This window comes from Catharus ustulatus, chromosome 7, assembly GCF_009819885.2.
Source record: "Catharus ustulatus isolate bCatUst1 chromosome 7, bCatUst1.pri.v2, whole genome shotgun sequence".
Lineage (NCBI taxonomy): Eukaryota > Metazoa > Chordata > Aves > Passeriformes > Turdidae > Catharus > Catharus ustulatus.
In genome coordinates, this window is record NC_046227.1 from 28,388,459 (window position 1) to 28,412,962 (window position 24,504).

The window sequence follows — 24,504 nt, forward strand, 5'->3', positions numbered from 1 at the left end:
CGTGTGAATAAGAAGTTGTAATTCATTTCCTGCTGAAGCTCTTTTACAAGAGCAAAAGTCTGGAAAGCATTGCTTACCCAGCAACAAACACTGAAGAAGCATCCTTGTCAGGGGAGACAGAACTGTCTTTCTGAACAGCCACAACAGAAGAATTTTTTTTTTTCTCCTTACAGAAATTGTAAACACGTCGTGAAGTTACCTCTCCACTCCCATAAACATCTCTCGGTTTATTTCCCATGCATGTCATGGTGCAGTCCCTTTATGAGCAGTGCAGAATAACAGCATAAGCCTCACTCCCTATCTCAGAAAATTCTGCTTCCATTTGAGTATTTTTGTGGCCTAATTAATTCACGTGCATGTCTCCTGAAGACAATAGGGCTTAAAATGCAAAGATGAATTATGATAAGTCCATTTTCAAACAGCTATGTTTTAGTGCAATATTTCAGTAAACATACCAAGAAATTTTAGAGAAATCATTCATTATTCATATATGCAAAAAAAAAAAAATCTCTGTTTGCAAAGTCTGACAGTCACTGCAGAGGAGAGGGCTGTGCAGTCCACTGCTCTCTTTCTTGTCAGCAGGGACCCAGCCGACTGCATACCATGCATGCAATTAGCAAAGATCTCCTCCTCAACCAGAAATGTGCACAGGATGCTTGGGAGGTTGGACAGGACGGTCATTAAGTAAATTAGGTTTCTGTAAACCCAGAAACATAAATAGTGAAAAACAGCAGCCAGTCCTAAATTCTCCAGTGTCTTTTGAGAAGACTGAATGTCATACAAAAGAAATACAGGGAGAATTAAGTGGTCCGCCTCATGCAGTACCATGGTCTTGCATAACCTCTGCTATTGGGGTTTCATCCCAATGACACCCCAAGAGTGGATTTCTGCAAACATTATACAACCAAGGCAAGGTTTCTAGAAAGAGGCAATGCCTTTTATTAGACCATGGCTGGCAAAATGAGACAGGATTCAAGTACATAAATTATCTTTCTTCAGCAGAAATAGAATTCTATTCTTCAAACAAAACAAAAAATTCAAGGTCAAATACAGCTTGGAGTCACTTGCTCAGAGCTGAATCAGATGCATGTCACATAATTTTGGAAGTAGAAGTCATTGTTTCCTGCAGACTAGAATGGATGTTAATAGGAAGCTAGAGGGAGATACTCCCTGGAGTATCCTTGGGGCAAAAGGCAGGCAGTTTATAGCTCGTGGAACACGAAAAGACAAGTGAAGGTGGAGAGGGAAGGGAAGATCTCTGCAGGAGCAGCAATTCTGAGTCTGTGGGCTTTGATACCCCGTAAGTGCACCCCCAGACCTTGCTGTGAGCAGCCCAGCAGAGCCAGACCTTTTCCTGCTTCAGGTGTGTGCCTACCTGGGTGGAACCAGCAGTCACTGAACAAGACAGTGGGGCACACCTTGCAGAGAGGGCTGTTTGAAGGGCTGAAGATTTGCTCAAGAAGCATGTTGCTACAAGCAGGGTGTTTGCACAATTTTTGCTTCAAGGGAGTCTGTGTGGTCCTGCTCGGTGTGTGGTGACGTGGGCTGCATGTTAACAGTAGTCTGAATAAAGGCAGCATGAGCAGATTAGTCTTTGTCTTTACAGTTTTTAGGAACATTGGTGTAAGTCCATATCTACATTGAGACTTCCCTGATTTTTTTTCTCTCTTCCTCCCACAGTCTTTCAGAACTCTATGTTCCCCCAGCATACAGGAATTCCCAGTTGTGAAACAAACCCCATCCACGTTCCCACTGATGGCGCTGGAGATGTGGCAGAGCACGGGGCCATCGGTGCCAGCCCCAGGCTGTAGCTGGTGCTGCTGGGGCAGAGCAGCCTCCGCACAGCACGAGCCGGGGCAGGAGAGGGACAGCAGCACCACAGACATCAGGGAGGCTCCAGTGTTGCCACCTGATGGGTTTGTGTGGCCAGCAGCTCTGAGGGGCAGGAGGAGAGGCTTGGCCATGGTGAACGCGGTGACGCTGCAATAGAGCATACGAGGAGTGTGCTTTGTGGTAGTATTTATTTAGGAACCGTGAGTAACTACAGCCGTAGCGGTCTCATCTTTGCAATTCTGATGGTTTAACAAACAGGGAGAATATTAGCATATTTTTATTAAGGTACAAAATACACCCCGTTGTTGCCTAAAACATTAAAAAAAAAAAAAAGTGAGGAAAGCTCTGTATGCTCTAAATCAGATTCAAAACCTTTCTGTATAAGGAATTGTGGCAATACTGTGTTTAGTATAACAAGAGGTTTTTGTCAATCAAAAAGAAAAGACATGCTGGCAATCTGAACTTAGCAACAAAGAGTAAAGCAGTTACAAACCATTGTGTCACCCACATTAGTTGAGCTTTGAATGTAGAAGAGCAAATCATATGAAACATACACAACTAGGTAATATCAAACAACCTAAGGTTGATAATGTACACACCTGTATTGAAGTACACTGACTACTTTATGGTGAGGATTTAAGGTAATGTCTTTTTTTTAAAAGAGGTAACCTTTGAAATGCAAATGGTTGCACTTTACACACAAAAAGTGGAAAAGAAAATCACTTCTGGAATGATACATAGATATAAGACACACTGGTTTTGGATTATGCATAATCACCTTGCAGCCTCTGATATTACCTCTGAACAACAACAGCAAAAAAAAAAATTAAAAGTGCCAATACTGTGAAAGGAAAGCAAAGTTACTAAGTCTGAGTGTGTTAACCATTTCTGAGAAAAAATAAAAGGGGGTTTGGATGGATTTTGTTTCGTTTTGTTTTTCTGCGTTTTTAAAAAACGCCAACAGCCTTACTGGTGCAGGTTCAAGACAAAAACAAGACAGTCAAGCTCAAAAAGTAGAAATAGGTCCTATATAGGTTAAGATTCTTTGGAAATTGCTAAGAATAGAGGAGTTTGTAATCCAGGCTACTACCTTTTTGGCTACTCGAAAAATCTGTGGGAGTTTCCAGCTTGTCATCAGTTGAAATCTGTTTTGCAATTGCCAAATAAATGCAAGTAAAACTTTAACTAACCAGGGATTCCATTCACAGACATGCACAGAGAAATCACTGATTGTGCAATAACCTGTTTTTTCACAGCAGCATATATATGATTAGTAAGTCTTTATTAGACTGACCAGCAACACAGAAAATATTCTCAGTCTTTGTATTTTCAGTCTGTGTCTTAAGTAGGCAGCTGCAACTGCACTGAAGTGACAGGCTCCATAAGGGAAAGATGACAAAGTGGGATAGCTGGCTAAAAGCAAGATGAGGAGTGTCTCAGGAAACCCCCTTTTTAATACTAGCCAGTAATACAAGGGCACTAACAGCTCACTGACAGAGGCAGTGAAAATGTGAGACTCTGTTTAAAGCAAATGAGAAATGAACCATGCCAACTTTCAAATTGCAACGCTGGCTATGTCAAACCTTCCCTTTCAGAAGATACAGCTCAGGGGATAGCCTGTTCCTCAGGACTGGAGAGATTCACTGCATGTCTGGCCAATGATTCCTTTAAAGCAGATCTCGGGGAGCCAACTTAGCTGCGGTTTTGGCTGAGAAAAGTGATGGTAAAGAGCAGTGAGCTCAGCAAATAGACTATTTTTCTTTAAGATGTTCAGAGTATAACTTGGTTTCCATACATTTGATTTTAAAATTTGTTTGGGCAACTTAGTTGATGGCTTGCTTAAAGTCAATCCAATCATTCTATCATCCTTAAAAGCCTGCTGGTTTGAAGTAATGCCCATACATAAAGCTAACAGGTATCAACTGATCATGCTGAAATAACAACCCCCCAAAGACCTACATTTCACACAAGGTGCTTTTGATAACTTGATTTTCTGAGCCTTACAAGGAGAGTCTTTAAATATTTATCTTCTTTTTAGCCTTGTTTCATTCTTCCTCCTCTTCATCTTCTTCTCCTTCTCCCTCTCCTTCTTTTGCCATTGTTTCCACAAGGAGCTCTGCGGTGCACGTGGCTTCCCCAAGGCTGTTAACAGCTTTGCAGGTGTATTTGGCATCATCGTCCCCACATACTTCAGAAATAGTCAAAGAACAGTTCCCTTCCTCATCGTAATCTATCTGGAAGTGACGGGACTCCTTGACAGGCTGATCGTCCTTGAACCACATCACCTCGGGATCAGGATAGCCTGGAAGAGCAGAGAGAGAACAGTGACTGCAGTAAACGAGCATTAACTCAGCGCTAATTACCTTAGGCTCTAATTCCTGTGTCTGGACTGCCAGTGTGTTGATAGAAAAATATTTCATTGACTTCTATGGAAAATAAATGCAGATGATATGAGGCTTTTTTCGTTCACATTTACCTGAAACTATTTTTTATTAATAGCAAAAACTGCATGTGAGCACTGCAGTACTTGCTGGATTCCTCCTTCCAGTCCTTTAGCAGTGCCTGCAGACAGCTTTTTGTGTGCTGTAGCCATCACCCAGGGAACCCCTGACAGTGCATCTGAGGCTCACGTTACACTGCAGCTTCTCCGGAGACAACACTTCCCAACCGAGATTTAGAATTTCAAGGGTAAACTGTTTTGGGCTTAAAATTTAATATATTTCTCAGGTTGCTTTGCTGTGGTTATTCTGAATCTTCCTCCTAATCTGCTCCTTACATTGCACTACCCTTTTCTATGTTTGTTAGGATAAGTGAGGAAGTCTGAGAAAAGCATTTTGATTGTGCATCTCAGCAGGAGTTTCAGAGCCTTTTATGAAGCAAATGGCTCTGCTAAGCCTCGGAGCAGCACTGCACAGTGCCTGCTGCAGAACAATCCCTTATACAGTACTCTTGGCTGCTGTAACAAATTGAAGGTTTGTGGTCTCAGCCAAGTTCTGGACTGCAACGGGAGGATAACTCCCCACTGAGCAGAAATAAAGTACAGGAATCCCTCATACACAGTGAACATTACAGCAATACGCTGCAAAGTTTGGAACATCAGCTGTGGTCCATCCATCGTTTTATTCCATGCAGTACTTGTGCACGTACCCCTCCTGCTGAGCATCCATCAGCAATAATAATCCATCCTCACATCTCCACTGTGAGGTAGGAAACCCAGGCAGGGAAAGATTGAGAGCATAGAAACAAACAAGCAGAAGGTGGATGAGGCAGTTTCTGAATTCCTCATTTTAAGATTATGAATTAACTTGTATGCATGCAGGATGGTACTGACCCTACCCATTTTGTTTTCATAGATCTTCTTTCCAAATTTCTAATTTTCATTCACAACTGAGATACACAAGGTTCAGTCTCATTGCAGGAGAAGTGGCAGTGGTCTTGGCCTTTAGACTCTTGGGTGACCTTGCCCACGCTCCTTATGTGTCTTCTCATAAACTTAGCATATTCCAGTCTGAGATTTCTTTAAAGTAAATTAAAAAACGCCAGACAACGGAACAGTATTTTCTAGATGTGACTTATGTTACCAGCACCAGAATATTATCTTTATTTCTCATGCACATACAGTTAGGGACTTGTTTGCTTTTAATAAAATGTATGGCTTAAAGTTATCTTGAGGTGACCTGAAACTGTTCTGTCATTTCAGACAACTGACCTCCTACTAATTCTTGGTCTATGGCTGGCACTGTCTAATTGTATAACTATTGGAATTTATGCTTCTACTTTGCATCTTGCTTTTACTGTTCCCTCAAAAATCAAATGACAGTTCCCACTTGCTATTCTAAATTAGTGATTCACACGTGGACTCCCAGAGACTTCTGTTCTGTGGCAAGCACAGAACAAGCTCCAAATAATTTCTCTTATTGCAACACGTTCATGCTGTGACATGCAGATATTGGTAAAGCAAAATGGCACCAACTCAACAATAATACAGAAATAAAAATTGAAAAAGTGAAACAATTGCCCAGTCCAGAAAACTGACAAGGAAGGAAAGAAAGAAAGAGACACACTTATTCAAAGTACCTTCAATTTTGCAGTCAAATCTAGCAGCGCTTCCTTCCACAACTTCCATGTCAAGGATTTTTTTAGTAAAATAAGGTTTTACGTGGGGCTTTTCTTCAGCCACTTCTTCAAGGAAAGCATCTGGAGGAGAGCAAAGAGGTAGTGAACAATTTTACAGGGCATGTTCTCAAAAGATGTTACTTGAGTTTTTAATTACCAGATGGTAATGAAAGCATTTTTTATTTCACTTAATTCTGTCAGACTAACAGGAGAGCGAGAATGTTGGCTGCTTAGCTTTGTGCCAGTCTTTTGCAGCTGGACAAGGATTCAGGCCATAAATAGAAAGAAGTGTACGTGCAGGGCCACCATGCTACAAATCCTCAGTATTTTCCCCTTGAATTTGTTTCTAACCAAACCTGGACTTTTGCTAGTCAGAAGGATAAACGAGCTCCACTTGTATCAGGCCCACAGTCTATGTGGATTTGTCAAAATTACTTGCTTGATTTTCAGCAGTGTCAAACATTTGCACCTCTGACTGCTACACACCACTAATTCACATTTAATCTGGGGATGTACAGGAGTAATGCAGATATTTCCTGAAATGCCCTGTCTGAGGAGCACGGTTAATGCAGGGTGTGTGCCATGGTTACAGCAAAGTGTTAATACTTTATTGCTTCCTTGCTTGCTTGCTTGCATGAGAAGGCAATACATCACTGTCATCTTTGTATAAACATGCATTCCCAAACTCAGAGAAAGTGCAGCTGACAAATCTGCCTTAATTCTTTGGCTTTAAAAAGAAAAGAGTTTACTGCCTATGCTTATACTGTGACATTTTGAGTAGCAGGACGATATAAGAAGAGTGATTTTTTGACAGATTTCTTTAAAAAATAGGAAGATAAAAACAGAGGGAGAGAGAGGAAGCGCAGGAATATCCAACTCAATGATTGGTCTCTAGCAATTTGCTTAAAGTTTTAGTAGGATTGATTCAGAGACAGATAAAAATATGGGGCAGAAAAAAATCCTTACCTTCATTCTCTGCTTTGTCTGCATTTATAGGGCTGGTAGGCGAGCTCCCAGAGGCCTTCCTCCCACTCATCCCAGAAATCATTGCCATGGACGACAGTCTTCCTATTGCTCGGACAGCATGGCCTGTTTTCTAGGACATAACAGAAAAGGCTACTGATCAATCCAATCCAACAGGCATGTGATTTTCTGCAACAATCGTGCTTCGGACAAATTATCTGGGATCTCTGCAAACCTCACTGGAATTGGTGGACAAACTGCTTATATATAGCTCAGTTGTTCTAGGAGAGACAGAGCAGGCTGGACTGAATTACCAAATTTAGTTGCAGATATAAACTTCCCCTGATGAACTCATACCTAAATGAATGTCTCTGTTAGCTGAGGATAAAAAGCACTGTGCGAGAGGAGAAGCCCTGTCCTGTGTAACTGGAACTGAACTCTGGTGGGGGACGCCTCTCTCCACAGCCTTCTGGGCTGGGCTGAATTTCATCCAACATGGATAACGAGCTGATATGAAATGAATGAGAAAGCACCATCTGCATGATGGGAGCAGACCTCTGACAGGAGCCAGGATCAACCACCAGGCTACTAAAATATGCTCAAACTATGAGAGCTGTAGTACAGACACTTGTATTGCACAAGCTTCAAGAAACGAGTAGAGCGTAAGAGGGAATACAAGGTAGATTTACACAAATTAGTATTTTGTAGGCTACTCAAAAGGATCCAGGATTTCATACAACTCCTGTAGCTATCAGCATGGCACAGATGGACCTGCTACTCCTGTTCCAGCATTAGGAAAAAAAAAGCTATGGAGATTAAATATGTTACAGAAAATCAGTCTGATTGAATGCATGGGAAGCTGGGGAGGTTCCAACAAGACAGAGCTCTTGGCTTAGTAGAATGAAACTGCCACAAAATAAGGTACTTTTAGGGAGGTCAGGCAGGTATGTTTTACCTGAACTGTTCGGGTTAGTTAAGACTTACACAGTCCCCCAGCTCTCAATGGCAGGGAGAGGGCAGGGAAGAGAGAGGCGTGCCCCCAGAAAAGTAGAAAAAAACTATACTTGAGCTCATATACCTTTTAGCAGCCTGAAATGGCATCATCCTGTATAATCCATGTGCAGCTGTGCACCCTCCTACTGTCCAGCTGCAAGAACCAGACCTGCTGTCCTGCATTCCCATCCTGGCCACGCCAGAGCTTTCACCATGAGCAGAAACCCCCTGCTATGATGTGTTCCCCAGAATCATAAACATTAAAAATAAAGTGACTTATTTGGACATCCAGCCCAATTCCATGTTCTCTTCATTACCTGCCATTTTCTTCTGGCCATATATTTCTTCATCCTATCTTTGGAAAGTTTTTTGGCTTCCATGTTTTTGGTGTCTTTTTGCAGCCAGGGATGCTGAAGACATTGAGTACAATTTAAACGACTCCTGTTTTTGTATAAAAACACCAGTCAGTGTTGCCAATAACGAGAGAGGAACCTACCTGCTGTAACATTATTTTGTGCTCTCTTTGCTGGGAGCTGATTTTTCTGTTTCCTAAATTTAGCAACAGAGATCACATGGTTTTGCTTTCCCAGCTATTCTAACTTCTAAAATTCACTTTCACAATTTCCGTAGATCTTTTTGAGAGAAAATTTTGCTTTTTTAAGTGTTAATAAAACATAAAACAAAGCAGGAAAAACCATATGTTTTAGGCATGGAATACATACAGCAGAGCCACAATGGCAATGATTCAGCTGCTTCATGCTGGCAGAACCCTGTCCCAGATCTCCTTTTCTTCACTTGTAGAGATTTCACCATCCCACCACTTAATACCCTCCTGAACATCTAACAGAATAGAAATATCCAAATCTCTCGCCACACCTATTCTTCACTTTGCTCAGGATGCACAGGTAAATAACCCTCTGTTCTCCACTTGCAAACTCATTGGAAGAAGTGTATTTCTTTTCCTTGGTTTGTTCAGACACTTCTGCAAACAGGGCTTCCAACTCGGATTTGTTTTTTTTTCCTTGCTCAATTACTACATTTATAGGGAAGCTGCCTACTCAGAGGTACCACACCTTAAAAGCCACAAATGTCAAACTGCAACCCATTCAGAGCAAGACAGAACGTGTCATGCAGGGATGTGGGGCGATGCAGGGATGTCACGCAAGAGTGGGAATCGGAGTGGCCACACAAAAGCCCCGGTGCCCCTCGCCCGAGGGGAGGGAGGGGCACGAAGAGCCGGCCACTGAAGCAAAAGCTCCATCCAGCCCCCAGTGAGTGAAGCAGAGAGCGCTGCACACGCGGAGCCGGCAGGGCACGCACAGCTCCTTATAAAGTATGGCCAGAGATGCTGCGGCCATGCGGAGATCCAGGGGGAAACACGAATGGCAACTGCAGCTAAATGCAAACACACAAAGAGCAGCAAGTCCAGCAGCTTTACTTCATGTCTTTCTTTAGTAGATTGCTGATAAAGTCCTTGGCATCGTCCGAGATTTCATCGAAAGCCTCATCATCGAAGTCCCACGTTGCTGAGGTGACATTGGCAAGGGTTTCGTTGTCGTTGTCTCCCATGAAAGGAGAAAGTCCGCTGACCCTGGGGACGGAGCACACACACAGAGCAAACCACGTCAATTCGCAAATTACCAGAGGAGCGAGTGAAAGTCGCGTGTGACATCTCCCATGCTCTGCAGCTCGTTATCAAGAAAAGCTTGCTTTAAAAACGAAATTAAATTAAAAGGGACTCAAAACAAACTACACATAGTCTTATGGGAAGAAAACTAGAATTTTGCCAGCAAAACTGAAAGGCACATTTTTCTAGTTTCCTTCTCTTCTCCCAAGACATTTTTGAGGAGACTTAGAATTAGGCGAAATTGGAACAAAGTAGTTTGTTAAATGACTTCTCTAGTTCTGCATAACTAATACTGGATTTTTCACACTAAATTTCGTGGAATATCTTTCTTTTCCCTCTGGCATTTCCTCAGAATCACAGAATTGTTAGTGTTGGAAGAGACTTTTGGAGATCATCTAGTTTCAGGGATATTTTGCTGCCTTTACTGTCAAACCAAGGGGGTTTTTGTACATTTTATTCCATTTACTTCTGCAGAGAGACCCCAAGAAGAAAGATGCATAATTAAATAATGAAATCCACAGGGCTATTTTGTAAACAAACGCACCCTGAATTAGGCAGGCAGATAAAACAGTGCTGCATCACTGCAGGCTGTGGAGTTATGCAGATGCATCCAGAAGTGATTTGGTCTTTATGTTCTCCATAAGTCATGATGATGCATGAAATGGAAATAATGCTCTCCTATAACCTAAGCTGAGCTTCCAAGGCTTTTTAGACAATATAACTGATAAATTGCCAGTGAAAGGCAATTACAGAACATCATGGTGTCATTTTTGCAGTCTCTTTCTGCAGTTGAGCATTATCCTTTATTACACTGTGCATCTGGATACTTTTGATGCCTGTATATATCACGCTTTCAGAAAAAACTTAGAGGTGAAAGGTTGCTTATTCTTTAGAACTACAAGTTATTCACTTTTCCAGGTCCTCCTGGCATGCAATTTACGGGATAACTATTCTTCATGAGTTTTTAGAGACCTTATTTGTTTTCTCTGTACAGCTGTGTTAACCAGTACTACAAATTTTTTTAAACATAGAAAAATAACTGTAATTTATTATGGTGCTGAAAACACTACATGGAAATGATTCCATATGAATATCATGGTTCCACTGAATATCACAGAATAGACTGGTTAAAAAAAAGATTGGAGTCAAATAAAGTGAGCTATTAGATTAATAGCATTAGAATGATCTCCTTCAACTTTTGTAGCTCTTATTACATTCAAAATCTGATTTGTTCCTAAGCATTTTATTTTATAAGCAAAGCAGAAGCACACACTCTTTGAAGTCTCACACAGAGCAGACACTAAATCTTTTACCATTTCTGGAAGTTGTGTGCAGACTCTAGAATCTTACATGTATACTTCAGAAACTTCTTAGTAATAATACATGAGCTGAAGATAAAAGGTTTGTTTATTCTTAGGCAGAACAAGGTAAATCAGAACAGAATGCATTTGCTGTCTTACTTTCCATTATATGTGGTGCACTCGAATGCAGCACTGAATCCTGACTTTGTAAATGTGTACGGTGGCACAAATCCATTTATGAAGATATAACAGGCACAAGTTAACAAAGGCTGAAAGATGAACGTACCAAAAATGCCCCCCTAAAGCAACTTTACCACAACTGTACCCTGTGTTTGACACTTGCATGACTGGAGGAGAGGAGGTTTGTGCCTGACAGAACAGCACTGCAGAGCTGGCACAGCTGCGGGCAGTGCGAGGCGAGGCTCTGCCCGCACCCCCTCCAGCCCTCACCGCCAGGTACGTCCAGGAGGCACAGGAATCTCTGTCCTGGAATCACAAAGCATTACTGCAGGGCCTCAAACCCACCTCCTCTCTGACATCTGAACATCTGCTCAGTTATGACAATGTCAATGTTCTCTGTAATGTTTGATCAAGTGAGAAAATCTTGTGCAGATCACAGTTCTGATTTTGGGTTCCACATATCGACTGCTGGTTTGTCTCATTTTTACCTTGTGGTAGGAACAACAGTCTCAGCCAAGCCAGCAGCTTATACAAGGACAGGTTTGTGAAATATTCCTTTAGCTCATTGTCACATTTTCTCCTGATCCAGTTAAGCTTCCAGAGGACGCACTTGGGCAGTCGGAGCGATAAAAATTCCTTTTCCCCTCAATACTTGATCGAAGTAAGTCAGAGGTGACCTCTGCACAGTATTACCACAAATAGTGCTGTGCAACTCTTGTACTACATTGGACAAGATTTTGGCCTGTTTCCAGAGGTTAAAGCTGCAGTATTGAGAGATCATATGCATACTAAAAAACCCGCTATAGGTACAGGGACATTGCCTCGTGTGGAAACACCACTTCTCCGTGGTGACAGGCAGTCAGTCATGTCCCACGCAGCTTTTGAAGGGTGAGGATAAACTTAAGGATGAGAAGATTGGAGAATGAAAAAAGAACAACAATTTTGTTTTTTTGTTTTTGTTTGTGCGTGGGTGCATTTGTTTGTTTTCAGAATTGTACCACAGAATTTTCTGATAAAATTTTAAATGCTGTGGTAGGATTGCTCAATCCCATGCATTTGGTAAATTACCAGGTGAGTCCCAGTTAAGCCTCACTCACTTTGTAATTTCTGAACACCAGTGTAACAGTGCCCATTCAAACATTTAAATGAACCTATTTTTGTATTTCTGAATGTGCTGTTGCAGATTTACAAAGCTAAAATAATTTTCTCTCTCTACTACAGTTTTACACTGTGAATCAGTTGCCTTGTTGTGGAAATACTTCTAAGGGAAAACTAGATCCTTGTCTATAGTCAGAAAAAAATCCCATCAACTGGTGTGGATTATAGCCAGAAATTTTATCTCTAGCACAGATTTCACTGACCGAAGTCCTGGTTGTTCATTTCTTAATAGCCTTTTAAAGTAATAATGGTCCAGCAACTCTTTTGACAGTTAATGGAAACAATTTCTTTTTGGAATGCTGAAGTGATAAAGATGAGCTACTGCTCCAGAAAATTAACACTGAGCTTACACTGCGAAGTTACTCTTAGACAAGCAGCAGGCTGTTTACTGAAAACATTTTTCCAGCTACTTTACCAGGCATCTTCCTGGCATGTTAAGAACCATTTGTTTAGAAAGTCTTTCACAGTTTCCACTTCTAAATAAAGAAGAAATATATTTTATCCTCTAGGAGTTCCTTAACATTTATTGGTCTGTTCTAACAAAGCTCTGAGTGCAGAATTAGAAATGTTAAGATGAAAAAGGGTCCAGTATAGATGCAAATTTCATTCCTATGTAGCAAATACCATGGCATTTCAACTGTAAATCTTTGCATTAAGACTCCCACTAATCCAGGGAAGATGGTTTTGCTGCTTTTTTCAAAGGGTCAGACTGTGATCGTTCCTCTGCAAACAGTGCTTGCAGCATCAACTGCCTGGGACTGCTGGCATTCAGCTCCTCCTTACAGGCTTTGTCTTGCCTTGGCAGCACAAAAAAAGTAACAGATCTCAGTAAGAACAGATCTTGGTATCTGCTTCTGATAAACCTGTGCAGGGCATGTCAAATAAGCATGTGATGTTGACACTTGCACCCTGGAGATCATGTAGAGAATTAATTATTTTTCAAGCGAATTAAAGCAAAAAATAGTCTAAGGACACTTTTCCAGGGACACACATTCATGAGACACTTAGCCCACACTGCTCCTCTCTGGAGGAAGCAGATCACTGAGCCCATGTAAAGGGAGACAGCTCATTGCTGAAGCAAGGGTGTTATTGATGTTCTCCTTGTTTCACATGCCCAGTGGATTAATGAGGAGCCGCAGTTTGCCAGTGCCACTGAACAAATAAAACATTTTCTTTTGAGCAGCACAGTCTGACATTAAAGCCTTCCTAACTTAGTTTAAGGAAAGTACAAGGAGTGCTCTCACATGTTTAATATAAAGAGGTATAAATTTTTAACATGACATGAAGCCAAGTGTAAGCCAGTGGTGCCTTGCTTTATCCAGGTTCCAAGCCAGCACACCCAAAAGATGAACGATGCTGAAAGATCTCTCAACCCAAACTGCCAAACAAGGGAGGGGGAACAGCAGTGATGAAGAACACAATGGATAAAAGGGAAAGGGAATGTTTGAAGAATCAGTGTGTGCTGTTAGGAAGGTGCTGAAGGAAAAGAGTATACAGCAAGATCAAATGTGATATTAAAACACAGCCTAAGATAAAGTATATTAAAAAATATTAATTGACAGAGATCAGCTATGCTGAAAAGATAAACATGGCCTGGCACTGATAAAGCAAGGAGAACTATTGGAACAATAGTTCCAAGCAGGGGTTTGAATCAGCCACAGACAATTCCTCCCTGAAACTACTCGGATCCTGGGGTGCCAGAAAAAAAAGGGAAATCCACATTTAACGTATGCCCATGCAGTGCTAAAACCTTAGACTGAAAATTGGTTTGGAACAAAAATTAGAAATTATTTCAGATTACTAAATATTCAAAGCAATGACTATTCAAATTGATCATCAGAAAAGAATTAGAAATAGAAAAAACATGCAAATTCAGCAATGCCCAGAAGAATAAATGGAACAGAAAGAGCTGGAAAGAATTCAGGAGGTTTAACCTTCATTAGATGAAGATTATTTTAAATGCAGAAAGAAACACTGAAATAGACATAAATGGAGATGATATACACAGGCTATAATATTTGTGGCCTGTTATTTCAAAGGCAATAGATCAACTTAAGTATGTGGAGCAGTGCTGTGATGCAGAACAGGACAGAGTACAAGATAAAAGTGGAAGATAAAAAACATGAGGTGGAGAATACAAACGGAAATTTAAGGAAGAACAAAGACAGATGAAGAGACAGGACTGAATAAGTTATCCAGGAAGATTAAAAGGATTTAATATGTAGTTTAGAAATGTGGAAAGGGAACCAATGAACTGTAGGATGGAATTAAATCAGTCGTGCCAGAAGGAAGACAGATGCAGTATCCCAGCAGTGCAGTATCTGTATCCCAGGGAATGCAATATCTGTACTTACATCTGCATAGCAGAGGGCTGGGGAGAGGTTTTGCTGCAGGGTTTTGGAGGAGTGCTGTCACCCTGCTTCCTACTTAAGATTACATCCAACCATTTATTCTTCTGCAGGGAAGAGCCTTCACTCACAGAGCTCACTTTAGCAGCTCTCAGTTACAGCCGGTTTGTTTCCATTGCTGTGCAGCACATCACGGAAACAGTCACTTTCTAGGCAGGTGTTATGGTAGGGGATGCTATTGTGTGTTCCCTGCTCTTTCCCTTGGGACAGATGATGGGCACAGCAGCTCTGGCCATCAGTAGCAGAGCTGCCCTTAAGTCCAGTGCTCTCCTCTGCCTGCATGGCCCCCTCCCACGGCAGGGGAGAGGGATGCACATGCCCAGGTATGAGCACAGTAATGGTGTGTGGGACAGACACCAGAGTGTGACTTGCACTTCAGGCGTGAGATTTGGTAGTTCTGAGCTTACAATCAAAATGGGAAAGCAGAGCTGCAACTAAAGAGAGATGCAGCTCTCAGTGACTTTTATTTGCATTCTGTAATGATGATGTGATAGTTCATTTTGGATAATGGCTCATAGTTGTGAGTCTGCAAAAATAGCTGGGCTGCAAGAAAGTTAAGACTGATTGGGAACCTCTGTCAGTCTGGGGTAGAGAGGTAATGCCCAAAAGATGACTCACGGGTCCTCCCCAACTTCTGTTACTTTATTCTTACGTCAAGAAAGACAAAAACTGATTATCACTGCTAATGATTATTGTGGCAATAGCAATGCATCAAAAAAAATATTTTTCATTGTGTTTGGGTAAGGTAGATTTCCCCTCATGATGGGTTAAATGAGCTTAAATATACCTTAGCAAACAAATAATATATTTCACAAAGCATATCCGATCGGTTGCATGAGTGTACCACCACCCAACCCCATCAGCTGAATGGTGCAGCATCCAAATATCATGCTTGGCATAGAGGAACTGGGGGTCTTCGGCAAGACATGTCACCTTTTCCACCCTTGTTCCCTTTGGGATGTCTCGGCCGCTGTTGCCCAGCCCTGGCTGCACTCCCCGGGAGCACTGGGTGCCAGCAGCGATTTGTGCCTCGCTGCTCAGGCCGGGAGTGCACGGTAGGTGGCGGGGATGGCAGCGCAGGGCCCGGGCCGGGATGCTGGGGAGGGGCCGGGCTGTGCGGAGGGGATGGCAGCGGAGGGCCCGGGAGGGGCCGGGCTGTGCGGAGGGGATGGCAGCGGAGGTCCCGGGATGCTGGTCGGGCTGTGCGGAGGGGATGGCAGCGGAGGGCCCGCAGGGGCCGGGCTGTGCGGCGGGGCCCGCGGGCTGCAGGCGGCGCTGCCGCACCGAGCGATGCCCGGTCCCTCCCCGGCCCGCAGCCCGGGCATTTGTCATCGCGCTGCTGCCTGGGTGGGCTGCGCGACTGCAGGGCCAAAGCGGCTTTCAAGACCTAGAAAGAAGTGCTTGGGAGTGAATGGAAAATAGAAGTCCTGTAAATAAACTGGCAGAGCGAAGTGACCTTGAAGCGTGGAGCACACTTCGCATCTGAAGCTGAAGATAACAGAAATATCCCGAGTCTTTGCTGGGAGTAAGAGGGAGTCTTACTGCATAGGCCAAGTAAGGAAATTGTGTTGCTTAGTTTGGAAATAAGAAGAGCACGAACAAGTGCAGGCTCACGAGAAAAGCAGGAGCACAGAATGACTGAGTAAAACTGAGGCGAACAACTGTGCATTATTGCCAGGTGTCACGGAGCAGGGTAGCCCGGGCAGAGGGGATGCTTTAATAAAGGAAGAAAGGCATTGAGAAGAGTCTTTTAAAAGAACCAGTACAAAGCAGATCTGCCACTGCCTTATTACTGAAGCTGGAACAAGGGAGAAGGAGCCATGCTCCAAACTAAGCTTCTCTTCTCTTGTTTATATGGTAACAAATGTGTAAAACCACTGCTGGAAGAAAACCACTTGTTGGTCTATGCATGGAGATATTATTTCCATATAGATTTCTCTAGATCCACTGATGTTTATAAGCATGCTGTATCAAATCATATATAAAAATCAAATCTAATACTGAAATATGTAACCAGGAGCTGCAGCCAACCATCTTCTAAAGTGTTTCCACGAGCTTAATCCATGCTGCTTATAAAATGTATTTATACAGTGGCTTGTGCTTGGTAATAAATTAAAATGCACTGTGAACAGATGTGGTAATGCTGGGATACTTCAGTGTGTCCCATGAGACCCCAAAGTTTCACAAAAATTTTCTCTCATTGAATAAAATAATGGAAATTATTGGTTATTAGTGCATGCCCAAATATTTCTCTTTAACATCTGGAAAGGAAAAATAGTCTGAATTTAATAATAAACACATTGTCTTTTTAAATGAGATGAAGCCTTGCTGGTTTATGATGTAAGAAGTACAACAACAAATAGATGAATTTTCAGAGCTGCCAGTTCTGCAGTTTACCAACTGCACTCTTCAGAGAACAGCGAAGTTTTATTTAACATGCTGGAGCTGCTAATTACAACACAAAAAGCCTGAAAACTTCAGAAGTGGATGAAAATATTGTATGTTCAGAACTGTCAAGATTTGTGAATTTAAGAATAGAAAAGTACTCACAAAATATAGCAGATAACTCCTATACTCCACATATCTGTTTCATATCCAATAGGTTCATAGTTTATAACTTCTGGAGCCACAAACTCAGGTGTCCCAAAGAGGACTTTCAGAGAGCCTGCATTTTCTGTGAAGAATGAAAAAGAAAACCATTAACTGCTGCATGGAGATTTTTAAAAAACAGCAATTGTCCAGTAACAGGAAAACCAGATTTGTCATAATATTTGTGATTTTGTTAAAGATCCATATCAGAAGAAATAAATGGTGCCTGAATTGCTGTTTTCTTAGCTGGTACATAAGGCACGTTAGAAGGTTCTTATTGCAAGGAGCTTCCACAAGACCAAATCTATGAAAAAGGAAAACCATCAGTACTTAATTCAGGTTTGTATGTCCTGAAGTAACAAAGTGTCTGAGCCTGCATCCTTTTAGCAGCTGCACAAGAGAACTACAGGACTGCAGGGTCAGAAAGAAGCTACAGTTTTCACAAATTATTGAACATTCATCAAAGCTTGGGGCTCTGCATGTTGTGGTAAAAAGAGCCAGTAGTGCTAAAATTAAAGCAATAGGAAATAAATATTTCAATCCAACACATTTTCTTCTAGTGTAAACAGGAAAGAAAATCAATAGTGGGTTGCATGCCTCTTAAATTTGAAGTGGCACAGGCCAGCGGTGAAACAAGAGAAGGGGCAGATGATGTGCACCACTCAGACCACTGCCTCACAGGTAAAACTGGACTTGGGCATGCTCCCCAAACCAAGCTGCCTACAAGCACACCTCTGGTGAAGGGGAAGCACCAGCTGCTCCAAACTTCTATTCAGCTGGTCTGCAGCACAGGTATTCTAGATTTGCTCTGCTTCAACACTCTGTGGATGCTTTTAAAATTATCTACAGTGAAGCTACCATTATGAACTGAAAGAATGAGCTCTTGAGACATGTGAACTGGCTTGACATTCTTCTTGTGCTGACCCACCAGTATTGCCCTGCTGGAAAACACAGTGATGGAGGTAGGAGAAAAACCAGATTATGCTACTAGTGTGCAAGTGAGTGGTATGTCTACCCTCTAGTATAGTGTGAAACACAGTCATTAAGTTAGAAATTCTTAGGCAAATCTCAGCGGGCTCATTTTTGTCTATGCTTGTTCTAAATCTGATGGGAAGAAGAAAAGCATAAGTAAGGTCAGGAAGAAAGAAAACTAAGGAATAGCTTAAGGACTGGGGGTGGGGAAACACCAAATCCCAATAATAGAATTGTATTGCAAAAATATAAAAATGTCAGAATATAAATTGTGCCTAACTTGAAACAGGCATGGATTTACTCATGTCCAGTCTGCACATCTGCCTGAACCATCAGTGTATGCCTTAACTGAGATTCATTGCATTAGATTTATCTTTTGGGCAAGAGCAGCAGCCAGTTAGGCACAGTAGAATATCCTAGAGAGAAACTATTGTTCTGCCAAAGAGATTACCATCTGAACAAAACAGGTATGGATTGGAAGGCAAATAGATGTAACATATTCCTGTTACAGTTATCCTGAGTACAGGGATTTGCAGCTCTATAATCAAGAGAAAGACTAAAAAATCATCAAACAACAGCAAATCAAAGTCTTGAGGAGTCTACAAAAGAAGCAACCTGTCCACAACACTGAGTCTGAATATTTTCATTTATCAGAATTTAATTTACCAAGCTTTGCAACATAAATACTGATCCTAGTACAGACTCCAGTCCCATAGCTCCATTGAGAGCTCTTAAGGCATTTCATGAAATGTAATCAAACACCTGAGCTAGTGCTCTTATGAGGTACACAAATGAAATCTGAAATATGTATATATTGGGGTTATTAACTTGTCTAATGACTGAACACCATGCTTGTGGCAACGTTTGAGCACAATCACAACAATTCACTTGCAGTTTCCCATTTTAAATGCTGTGACACCCTTTTTGCTCTGTTCAGGTATGGCTATAGTGAATTAATTGCAGAAACCTAATCTTCACATGTTTTCCCTGCTCTCACCATTTTTAGAGACAGAAACAGAGAGAACAGTGCCTGCGAACAGTTGCAGGAAATTACCCAGATACTCTCATGCAAGTTCACCAGCATCAAGACCCTCCTGCTCTCTGACTATCCTTTAAAAAGCACATTCAAAAAGTATTCCACAATATCCCTAGAGTCACATAATCAGAGTTTTCTTACTTCAAAATGATGCTGTTTCTAACATGGCATCTGAAATAGCTTAGCTTGAAAGAAGAGCAATGTGTTCTCCACAGTAGCAATGAGTAGAGATCACCTTCCTTTTCAAAGGGCCAACGGGAAGCCTAAGATCCCATTTTCCCATCTTCCTTCATTTTAAAGTCAACACCTTTTTTTTTCAAGCTGTCCTTACAAGAAATTATTGAAATTTATCACAATGAATCTATTTTCTAAAAGCTTCATCGTGATCATCCAAGTCTCAGGCTCAGATTTTCACATCCAATTTTGGAGGCTTTTCTGTGCACTGTGTAAACTACCATGAGCAACTGTGTATGCAAAAGTCTGGTGTATAAAATGTGCTGCCCACAGGTCAGAGAAATGTGGAGTTTTTTTGAAAACATGGCATTTGAGTGCAAGCATACAGTGTGAAATAACTGACACAGCATTTTCTGTGTATAAAAGAAAAAAAGAAAGAAAAGGGTAAGACCCTTTCTATGCAGTTATATGTCAAGTCTTTACCCAGTTGTTTGCAAGCTTAGTACACAAGTAAGGTCTGTGTTTGGATATCCCTTAGTTCAGATAGAAAGCTGACAAGCTAGCTGGAAACTGTTGCTGACACTGTGTATAATCAACTGATTAAAAAATATATCTTTACTGTACTCAAAAACCATTCTCTTTTCTCCTCCAGAAGTTTATCTTAAACAATTTTCTACATGTGTTCCTCAGCACACCAAAAAAGGTCAGGAAAATATCCCGCTGCAGCTTTGGTATTTCCTGACAGTGCAAGAGAACTAATTAGCTGCAGAAGACGACTGCAGAAGGAGCTGATCCTAATATCTTTAAAAGTGATCAAAACACTGAACATTTAGAGGCACTAGTTTGCACTAGTTACAAAAGTTAAATCTCAGAAGCTGAAGTGCAGAATCAGCCACTGCTCCCTTCAGCAATCCCTTGGCTGAGCAATTTCTGCTCAGTCAGGGTCAGGTCTGTAGGATGAGGGCTCCAATCCCACATCTATCAATGCCAAAGTGAATTTGACACCCAATTTCAAGGTCACAAAGCTTGAAGGAACACAAGGAGGAGGAATGTGCCCTCAGTGCACCACATAAGACAACTGGCAAGAAGCAGGCATTAGTGTAGTGTTTATAGCTATTTTTGAAACAGTAAAAGTTGCTTTCTACTCTTGGAAATAATCTCAACTGAAATATTACAGTTGTTTTTTGCAATTAAAACAGTGCTTATGCTTGCTGGGTGTGGAATGGAAAGGACCTTCCTCTTCCTAAGGAATGTCACCCACGATGGAGTTATCCAGAATGGAACGTTGATGAACAGCAAATGGAACCTATAATGGAACCTGGCAAGAGTTAGCAACATATTAAGCCAAATGAATGTACAGTGTGGTAAAATCAGAATCAGCATTAGTGCCCACAGCTCTCATCCTTCTACATTGAAAGAAGTTATCTGGAGTTCAGAGATTTCCTACCTGTGGCATGGCTGAAGCAGCTCACAAGCCGGTGTCAGCCATGCCATGCACTGTGATGCCACAGGATTAACAGAAAAGTGAAAGCTGATGGATGTGAACAGGTTTCTGAAAATAGGATCTTCTGTTTGCTAAATGTGGGCTCAATGTGTACTATCTCAAAAATAATTATTTATTTTAAAATAAGTATTAATTTTTTTTAAATTATTGCTTTTCATTTCTTTTGCAAAAATGCAAGATTAAAAAAGATCAGTGTGGGATATTTGTATTGTTTAATGCTAAAAACACAACTGAAGGCCTGCTTTTTGGAGCTGAACAGTATGAAGACAAGAGCCTTTGGAGGTCTTTGGCTTTCAAGTTGCAGACCATGTTGGAAGTTTAGGCCAAAATGAATGATAGAAAGCAGCTATAAAGCAGCTTAGGAAGAGGAAGGGCTTGTCAAATTGAATTTCCTCCTGTTGCATTATTTTTAAGTAGTGCTATTACACAGCTCTTTATAGAATTCCTCTGATGCTTAAAGTGAATGACAATATCCTGCTGTTTAAGATAAGAAATGATAGGAAAATGTAAAACTACAGTAATTATCTGAAAGGCTTTCTAGACCATCACCTTAATTTCTGCTGTCAAAAAATCATTTAGTTAGAGAGCTAGTGCTTTATGGTACCAAATGTAAATATTTTTTGATATTAGTGTTACTGTGTATTTTAGGTGGAATCTACAGGGATATCCTGCTGTAGAAACAGACAGGTAGATTCTGTACACCTCACTGCAAACTCCTCTTGAAGATGAGGTGCCCTACTCTCATTCTTGAAGGTCTTCTTTTTCCCTTTTCTATTTTTCTCTTAAAATCAGAAATATTTATAGGAAACATCTATTTACTCTCTATATAATGGAGAATTACTTGTATGAATTACTGTTTGTCCTGCCCTTTCCCCCTGTGACAATGAAATAGGTAGAGAATTAATTACCTAATCTTCTTGCGAGTCCAAAGTCAATGAGTTTGATACTTGTACCAGTCTTGTTGACACACATAATATTTTCTGGCTTCAAATCCAAGTGGACAATACCCTGCTTATGAATGTATTGAACTCCTTCTGAAATCTGCTTCATGTATTTAATGCACTCTCTCTCAGTCAGTTCAAAGTCTTCATCAATGATTCGTTCAAAGAGTTCTCCTCCAGAAACCCTATGAAAGACAGAATAAAAAGAGACTTCTGTGACATGTTCATTTGAGGAATAATCAGGCTTTCTTTTTACAGCAATACAGAGAGTTCAAGCTCAGGATGCAGTCTGTGTTTTGTAATAGCATTTTCCATAGACACAAGGGGTCACATGGCAAGAATCCCCTCTTTGTGTGGTTTAAATCAATAGATGTTTTCTATTCTGAATCTCTGTCACAGGTGAGGACTGTGAAACACTGATGTTATTCCAGGCAGGAGGGATTTACATCCTGACTGTAGGACTGTCACCTGCAGCTGACAGTTGTGCTTTGTGAGTCTCACCCTGCAGACACCTACTTGTGACACTGCTCCCGACTCCGAGCACACACTCCTCACTTCTTCCTTCCCTCCTATGATCCATCAGTGCACAAGTGCAGATAACATCATTTAGAAATTCAACTAAAATACAGTAATTTCACGAATACAAGCCGCACCAATTTGACCAAAATTTTGGTGGAAACCCGGAAGTGCGGCTAATATTCCAGGGCGGCTAATCTATTAACAAAATTCTAAAAGCTGCCAACACGGAAGTGAGAGCCCGCGGCAGCCCCAAGCCAAGCTGGAGCCCGGCCGGCCCCGGCAGAGGTGGGAAAGCCTGGCAGAGGCGGGGCCAGCAGTGTGGGGGGCGGGCGGCAGAGCCTGAGCCAGCAGGGCGGGGCAGGGGGGCGGCAGAGCCTGAGCCAGCATGGCGGGGGAGCCCGGGAGAACTGGGGCTAGCAGTGCAGGGGAGCATGGCAGAAGCAGGAAGGCCGGCGGGTGGGGCTGCCTGGCAGTGGGGGAAGCCCAGCAGAATCGGGGCCAGCAGCGTGGGGGAGCCCGGCGGTGCGGGGGCCTGCAGTGCCGGCCAGGGCGAGGAAACGCGGCGGCGGTGCAGACGGGAGGGGGCGGCCGGCGAGCCTGGTGGCGGCGGCGGCAGCCCTGCCGGCGGGGCGAGCGAAAGCGCCGCTCGCGAAAGCGCCGCTCGGCGAGCGAAAGCGCCGCTCGCGAAAGCGCCGCTCGGCGAGTGAAAGCGCCGCTCGCGAAAGCGCCGCGGGGCGGGCGCGGCGCGGGGCGGGCGCGGCGCTCGCGAGGCGCGGCACAGGGCGAGCGAAAGCGGCAGCGGGGCGAGCGAAAGCGGCAGCGGGGCGGGCGGCGAGCCCGGCGGCGGCAGCCCTGCCAGCCGGGCGAGCGAACGCGGCAGCGGGGCGGTGCTGACGGGAGAGGGGGGCCAGCGAGCCCGGCGGCGGCGGCAGCACCACCCGGCCAGCCCCGCCGAGCCGTGGCGCTGAGCTGGGCCACCCGGCCACGTCGGCAACCATGAGCGGGCCGAGCCTGCCTGGCCCCGCCCCGAGCCAGTAAAGCCCGCTATGCCGCGATCCTGTTACTAATTGGCCAATTTGTGAAAGCTGCGCACGGATTCTCGCGACGAACGAAAGTGCGGCTAATATTCGGGGTGTGGCTTATCTATTGACAAAGACAGCAACATTGTTGAGGCACCGGAAGTGCGGCTTATAATCCGTGCGGCTTGTATTCGTGAAACTACTGTACATGGAATGAGTCCCAGGGAAAGAGGAAAAAACTGCAAGCAGATGAGCAAAACTTCAGGAAGAAAAGTGACAAAGGCTGAGGGAGGATGAATTCTGATGATATGGTTAAGTGGAATGCAAACTCAAAGGGCAAATTACTGACCCAAGTGAGCTCAGAGGGAATTTCCTCCTCAGCTATGACAGGAGAAGGATATAACCCAAACGCTTTCTGTGTTGGTATTTTTAGCTGAGCCCTCATCCCACTCCTTGTAGGTCAATTCCATTTTAATGCTAATTTAGGATGTGAAATAATTGGTCTTTCCAGAGTAGCATATCCTGGATTGAACTGTTCATGCAACTGAAGTGGGACATTTTTAACCTAGATTCAATAAAGCGTAATTTAAGTTTTGGGGTTTTTTTGTGTTTTGGTTTTGTTTTGTTTCTTTGGTATTTTTATGTTGATTTTATTTTTTAATTTATTTTGAGTAATCTCTCAACTGGTTTATCTGCTTGCATCCAAAAATGAGAATTACCTTTTTCTTATGCTGCAGGTGAATGACCCATAAAGAAAGGAGCACATAGTGAAGAGCAGATTTGCTTTTAGAAATTAAACACACCATGATCTTTATATGGTTTAATATTTTGAAATGTTTATGGTTATTGCCAAATGCAATTGCAATTTCAGTTACAGAAGGAAAACATGCAACTGAAAAGCAGCCTTGCCACGTTTGCATGATTATATCCCTCACGTACCAAACTGAATTTGAAACATCTGAACTTCTGGATGCATTTCTTGCTTTGGCTATAAAATTTCAGAAAATGTGTAATTAGAAACGCTATTGTGGTTTCCTATGAATATGAAAATAGTAAGAAGAGCATATGCTTGACAAACTGAGAGGTTATGCTGGATTAGAGCACATTTGTAACATAAAGTAATAGTATTGCCAGACCTGTTGAATAAACATTTGGGAGATCTAGTGTGTTG

The 24,504-nt window shown here is 42.4% G+C and overlaps 1 protein-coding gene across 3 annotated transcripts in view; it reads right to left on the reverse strand.

Moving 5' to 3' along the window:
- Positions 1-2,002: 2,002 nt before the first annotated feature.
- The window catches only part of MYLK (myosin light chain kinase), a 199,129-nt gene continuing 176,627 nt past the window's right edge, over positions 2,003-24,504 (reverse strand). For all 3 annotated transcript variants that reach the window (XM_033064001.2, XM_033064003.1, XM_033064002.1), the window contains exons 26-32: positions 21,763-21,980; positions 17,130-17,253; positions 9,344-9,496; positions 8,223-8,346; positions 6,916-7,045; positions 5,911-6,030; positions 2,003-4,135 (exon numbers count right to left, since the gene is read on the reverse strand). In XM_033064001.2, coding sequence (XP_032919892.1) covers positions 3,879-4,135; positions 5,911-6,030; positions 6,916-7,045; positions 8,223-8,346; positions 9,344-9,496; positions 17,130-17,253; positions 21,763-21,980 — 1,126 coding nt within the window. In that variant the 3' untranslated portion in view covers positions 2,003-3,878. The remainder of the gene's footprint in view (positions 4,136-5,910; positions 6,031-6,915; positions 7,046-8,222; positions 8,347-9,343; positions 9,497-17,129; positions 17,254-21,762; positions 21,981-24,504) is intronic.